The sequence below is a fragment of the Medicago sativa genome, chromosome 1 (assembly GCF_051527215.1).
Source record: "Medicago sativa cultivar Bolivia chromosome 1, Bolivia_mono, whole genome shotgun sequence".
NCBI classification, from domain to species: Eukaryota; Viridiplantae; Streptophyta; class Magnoliopsida; order Fabales; family Fabaceae; genus Medicago; species Medicago sativa.
The window spans coordinates 4,741,315-4,747,661 of NC_140749.1; the positions used below are offsets into that span (position 1 = coordinate 4,741,315).

Genomic DNA, 6,347 nt, shown 5'->3' on the forward strand with positions numbered 1-6,347 from the left:
GTCAAGTTTTGCCTTCAACTCGTCCAACTTGTCGGTGAGGTTTACAAAGAACCTAGCCATTTTTTTCACATCTACATAACAAACATGAAGTTTAACCAAATCTTGTGCATCTTCAGACATGTTTCACTTTACAAAGAACCTAGACATGTTTAACTGATGAGTTTTATACAAAAAACTCTGTGTGACCTAACTCACGCTGCGTTACTTAAGCAACACATGGGTAATTTAATAAATTCAGTTGGACGTGAGAGTTTTGCGCTGGGAGATGAGCAGAATTCTAATGGAGATGATGCTTACCCAACAAAAAAAAAGGCCATACAAAATGCAACACGAACACCTCTTAACACAATCTCCATCGCGCCACTCACTACATGGTGATGATGATACTTTCACCTTTCCATTCTTCAAATCTTCCATTTTGATTTCCGAAACACCAAAACATAGATGTAGATGCTCAAAATCTTTCAGTTTTTCAAGTTTATCACTTTCTTTCAAATTCTTAAGGTATTTGAGCTCCATGATGAAATCAAGCTTCTGGGTGTTATGCAAATTTGATTATTATTTGTGGGTCATTGGCAAAAACACAACTTTTTTTTTTACTCCATTACTTTATTTGAGTTTGAAATTAAGCTTTGTGTATTGCTGAAAAATTATGAGCTTCTGTTGTGGTTTTGGGTGTAAATGATTGTTAATTGAAATAGGTACTCATTAAATATAGGGTTGATGGAAGTTGTGCATTTTTGTTTACATTTATGTATTTGAAAGAAGGAATATTGGCCTTGACAATGCTACTATTTTGATTTGTTACTAGAGTGATAGTCCAACTAAATTAAGCCAAGCAATGCTATAAAGCTGAATGATACTTCAGATTGATGGTGTATCCGATGCCACGTGTGTTGATGCATCAGTGTCATATCTAGTGTTTGTGTCGGTGCTTCATAGTTTCCGTTTAGGAACAAACTTTTTTCCTTTTGATATTATTATGTGAATGAGTTTTATTTTTTTAATATGATTTCTAAAAGAGGTAGATTGATTATTTGTTGCATTCGTATTGACAGAAAACGAATAATTTTAGGTTTGCGGAGAGGGTTGTAATGCTCAATGTTGCTGCCGACCACTGGAGTAGGGATGAATTATGCAATGGATGATATGAGTTCTATTCAACAGGCACAGAGGCATCACTTGGTTGTGATTGGTGAAGAGATTGATTTAGAAATTGGACTTGGAGAACTTCAATTGGTAATACTACAGTAATTGGTGTGCCATTGCGGGGATCTTTTGCAGAGGAGCATGTTGAGAGCAAGCAGATGGTGGTGGTTTCTCAGCTTTCTAAAGATCTTCGAGATATGTCTCAGATTCAGCAAGTGAATAGGAAGAAAAATGTTGTTAAAAGTTGGAGTGAGGAATGAGCTGTCACCTACAAATGGGCTTGTGTCGATGTGAAAGACGGAATGCCAAGGATTTTCTGCTATGTCTGTAGAGAATTTGGCTGGAAACATCGGAGAAATCCTAACGGGAATGAAGGTAGCTGTAATATGCAGATGAATGCCCTCGAAGATCACAATAATAATTTGCTTAATAAAGACGCTTATTGTCTTCAATCGGCCTCCAAATATAAAATTACAGCTGTCAAGCCCGTTAACATAAAAGGTTGGCCATCTCAGCATGCTATAATAGCTTCTTGTGCAAATAATATTCTAGTTTCATTAAATCAAATATGTTCATGGCTATATACTGATTTTTCTAATATTTGAGTTAGGTACTGATCTGAGTTGTGGAATACAGAAACTGTTATCTTACCCCAAATCATTTTAATTATTGGTCCCATGTTCATGATGAATATATAATTAGTTATGTTGAGATGTCAAAAAGATGCATTTGGTGTGTGTGTGTGTGCATATAGTAAGAGAATGCTTCGCCGCAGCATTCAACATTTGATCAAATATGTGTTGAGAACATAATTTTATTTGGTGTTTCCAGATAATTCTATGGCATACGACCATTTTTCCTTGTTCCCTCTTACTCTCGTTGTTCCTTACCATTTTTATTGACCACTTTGCATATGTCAGTGACAGAATCTAGTTTTGGGCAAAGCCTTGGGCTTCAGTGGGCTTTAGTTTGGGCCCCTGTTTATTCTGTTTAGAGTTTGTTTGGCTCAACTTACTCTAGAGAAATATATATGATATATCTGATGCGCATTCTAATATTCACAATTAAGAAATGTACTTATATAGATTCAATTTTCATTTTTCTTTCCTCTATCAATCTCTGTATCTGTTATGGAGTTTCTGAATATTGACTTCTTTGACGTTCCGAAAGCTTTCTGCTTCTTTCCTGAATAATATTAAATTTTCATCTAGTTTAGTGCCATTTTGAAATTTCAGTGTGCATCTAAATTTCCTGATACACCTTAACTGCGCACTATTTAATTTCTTGATAAAAGATGGTTGCATTGTTTTGGGTATTGCCTAACAATTTCTATGATTGAAGCTGTAATGTCAAAAACAGTGGGATCAATTCTAAAGCTACACTAAAAAGGGATCCTCGTGAGGCCGAGTTCATTCAGGCAGTCCACAAGGTAGTTCAAACTCTTGAGAGAGTCATCGGGAAAAATTCTCAGTGAGTTTTGTTCAAATGGTTATTCTTGTATAATTTTTATTTATTATTACATATGACAAACCTAATGTTTTAGAACTGTATTTATAATATCGTTAATATCATCACATTTCTCTTGAAAAGCAAATTTGATGTAAAACTTAAGGGTAATTTTTTTTAGCCTAATGTAAATTAAAAAAAAATCATTTTTAATCGATTCCAGTCGAATCGAGGTTTGGTGTCGATACAATACTGATTGAAAGTAACAAGAACATAAAGAGGTTGTGAGGAGGTGTATTGGGAAAAACCCAAGGTTTACATTGAAAGGAGATAAGGTCTGAAAATAGTTTATAAAGAGTGGCACCCCTTGCCTTACAAGTTACAAGCCGGTTTTGTATGGATGAGTTAAGTCCAATATATAAACCTAATATAAATTTTACCAAAATCATGTTTGATCAGAAAAAAACCCACATTTGACACCATATTGTGTATCCAAACATGCAATAAATATGTAAACGAGAGATATGTTGCTTATGATGGACTAAAAAATGGGTTCGGCCCTTCTCTTTACCGCACGTGGGTGGAGGTTGGTGGCCCCAAAAGAGGATAATATTAATATTCACCACACGTGCATACTGTGGATTTCAATTAGTAGCGGATTTGCGGCCAAATACATGCTTCACAGTGAACCCGAATCTAGATTTAAATATTTTTAGTATTATATTAATGATAATCGGATTATAAAGTAACCGTTGCAAGTATTATATTAATGATAATCGGATTATAAAGTAACCGTTGCATGGTGTACCTAATTTGATTGTTTTCCAAAAACGTGACAAACTTTTTTATTTGAGATATATATAAGAATACCATCGCAGGTTAGTTCCTATCTACCATCTTTTGTTTGATGTTTTCACCTTTTTGTATGAAATTCTGTGTAGTTTGAAAGTCCGGTTGTTTTTTCTTCGTACCAGATTATTGACGCTGGTGGGAAGGAGTTCAGATTTACATGGTTGAGGGTGATGATCTATGTGATAGCTTTGAACAGCATCAAAGTGGTGTAGATGGAAATGGTTTGCCTGTTGAATCTGGGTGTGCCTGGCGCAAAGTGATCTTACAACGTATCTTGGAAGAGTCAACTAAGAATCTTGTCAAAATGCGGTCACAGGAAGCCGAACACAATCTCAAGCCACACAAGTATTGTCACACACTCCTTACTTGTTATACACTCCTTACTTGTTATCACACTCTTAAATTTTTCACCATGTCTTTGAAAATATTGTCTTCAACTTGTGAATTTCTCAATCCCTATCCTTTTTCTTGTTAATTTATCACGGCTTGCATTTGGCATGTGTTAATGAGAACATACACATGGTGTATTTGCTGATAATTATCTTAATATATTTTTTAGATGGTAAGTGGTAACTAGTGGAAGTCTATCAAAATATTGCACTCGCATTTATAACTTTTGAGGGTTTTGCAATAAGAAACAATCAATATATGCATGAGCGTGTATAAATGCCAAGCAACTGCTAGGGCAATGATTTTGAAGCTTAGTTTTAAAGTCTTGACGGTGATGTTAGAAACATTTATCTTTTCTATGATCACTAATGATTTTTATTTTGCTCAGGACTTTGCTTCACATATTTGATTATTTAATAAAAGTACTGTGTGTTAAATTACTCGTGTCTAGGTTGGTCGATTCATTTTGATTGAGAAGAATTATGAATTTCCGTCAACAAACCCCCTTCAAAAACATGCATACTAGGTGAAATTGGGGTGATTATTGTGGAATATGGTAGGGGGTTAGTTTCTGTTACTAACCAGTAACAACCCAGCAATTGACAGTTGTCCTAGCACTTAGTTAGTTGGAGCTTCTAAATGAATTGATTAGTGGTGGGAGCTCAATAGAATCAGGGACAAGCAAGGGAAATGGCAGAATATAAATAATAGGATTAGCTATTCTTGGGTGTAGATTGATTTTAGGACTGGAGTAAGTGGAAGGGCCTGGATTCTAGAGTCCTTGGAATTTAGAGAAGATCTGTGCTTGACATTTTTATTGTAACATTTCCTAGGTTCTGCAATCTTGTTGATTCAGAGTTCAGACCGAAGGATGTGAGTAACCATCAATATTAATTTCCATTGTGGCCCTTTGCTCCGCTCTACTGTACTGTTCTATAAGTTTTATACTACGCAGTGTCACAATATACAATACCAATAACAATAAGACAATTAACACAATAACACTTCAATTTTTTAAAAGCAAATGAACTATTGATGAAGTTGTAATCAGCCATTTGCCCTGTAAAAGACTTTCTTGGTTCAAACTAGTTCTATTTCTAGTGTTAAAAGTCTAAATAGGTTGCTTAGTTTTTACAGAACTCAACAATTATTATTTTTCTGTCCGATTTTATTTTCACATAAAGTTAACCGTGGATACTAGTACTGCAAGTGTGTCTTTTTTGGGCCCATAATTTATTTAAGGTGCACTTTTTTATTTTGATTGTGTATTATGTATGTGCTTATTGAGCTATTCAAAAGCTATCCTAGAACCCTTTTTTTTCGTTACAGTGCACATAAGGTTTTCTGTGAATGGATTTATCATACAAGCTTGACTAGTTGTATAAATAGTCTAATAGCTACATGGCTTTGTATATTTCACATCAGTTTCTTAAATATCAAATTCAAATCTAGTACTGCATTCTCTCTTCCTCTCATTCTCTTTAAATTCAATATGTTTGTACAGTTTGCCTGAAGAAAATCATAACCTAACACCTGCCCATGAAGAGTTTCATGATCAGACATTTGCTCCACATGGACTTCATGATCAGACATTTGCTCCACAGGGAGGTTTTGATTATAGTGACAGTAGGGCAGGCAGCTCCAGTGCTAGTGGAAGTGATAGTGAAAGTAACAGTAGCGACAGTGGAAGTGACAGTGGAAGCTATAGTAGTAGCAGAAGTAGAAGTTCCGATGGATCATGGAGTGAGAGTAGTAGTGACGGTGAAAGTGATACCTCTTCCATCAGCGAGGGATTGGAGGGTACTGATGAGGACGTAGATATTTTGAATGATGAAAAAGAGCCAGAGCACAAAGCAGAAATCTGTGATCAAAGAATGTCCTTACCCATTCCAGTAAAATCTCTTGATGGAAAATCTACGCAGAATGAGGTTGATGAGAAGCAGGATGATAATAAATCTGATGCAGTTGATATTGAAAAAGACTCATCTGAGGAACTCCCTAAAATGGCGCTGACTACAAATACCATTTCTGATAGAGTTAGAAAATATGCAGAAGAGACAAAGGCTTTTTCATATGATTATCAACAGCCCCAGGAGCGCAAAGATTATACAAGGAGTTTGTTTTATGAAAGGGGAAGTGAAGTCAAAGATAGCTCTAGGAACGAACAATCTAACAGCTTTGAGGAACTATCTAAAGGTAAACATATGAGGGATTCTGAATTGAAGAACATTGATGAGAAATCTGAAGGAACAAAAAGGTTGAAAGGAGGAAACCTTGACCCGTGAGTCATATTCTATGGATACATATGTTTAAATGTATGGGAACTCTAGACAATTTTCTCATTTTGAATTTACTGTAGGCATTGGTAAAACCCCTGTAACAGAAATTAAGTAGTAGTGAATTAGCTTATTTTAAGTTTGAGGTTTTACTGTCTTTTTACCCTTTTAGTCTTGAGGTTGTATTTAAACTTGGCCTTGTGCCTCATTTGCAATGAATCAACATTTCAACAA

At 35.3% G+C, this 6,347-nt stretch overlaps 1 protein-coding gene across 9 annotated transcripts; it reads left to right on the forward strand.

The window, feature by feature from the left end:
* Positions 1-254: 254 nt before the first annotated feature.
* LOC146951924 (uncharacterized) lies at positions 255-6,347 on the forward strand. Of its 9 annotated transcripts, XM_085756466.1 has the most exons (6): positions 255-504; positions 812-927; positions 1,059-1,650; positions 2,491-2,619; positions 3,570-3,792; positions 5,342-6,347. In XM_085756466.1, exons 5-6 carry the CDS (start codon positions 3,605-3,607, stop codon positions 6,120-6,122), a joined length of 969 nt encoding a protein of 322 aa, XP_085612592.1. In that variant the 5' UTR covers positions 255-504; positions 812-927; positions 1,059-1,650; positions 2,491-2,619; positions 3,570-3,604; the 3' UTR covers positions 6,123-6,347. The 9 variants fall into 9 exon arrangements, with proteins under 9 accessions (XP_085612592.1, XP_085612579.1, XP_085612609.1 ...); XM_085756453.1 differs by lacking the exon at positions 812-927; XM_085756483.1 differs by lacking the exon at positions 812-927 and having other exon boundaries at positions 2,491-2,578.

Bases quoted from the DNA above. Each gene is read 5' to 3' on its own strand.
- LOC146951924 (XM_085756466.1), top strand. From the start codon at position 3,605: ATGGTTGAGGGTGATGATCTATGTGATAGCTTTGAACAGCATCAAAGT. The intron at 3,793-5,341 runs GTATTGTCACAC...ATGTTTGTACAG, and splicing joins CACAATCTCAAGCCACACAA to TTTGCCTGAAGAAAATCATA.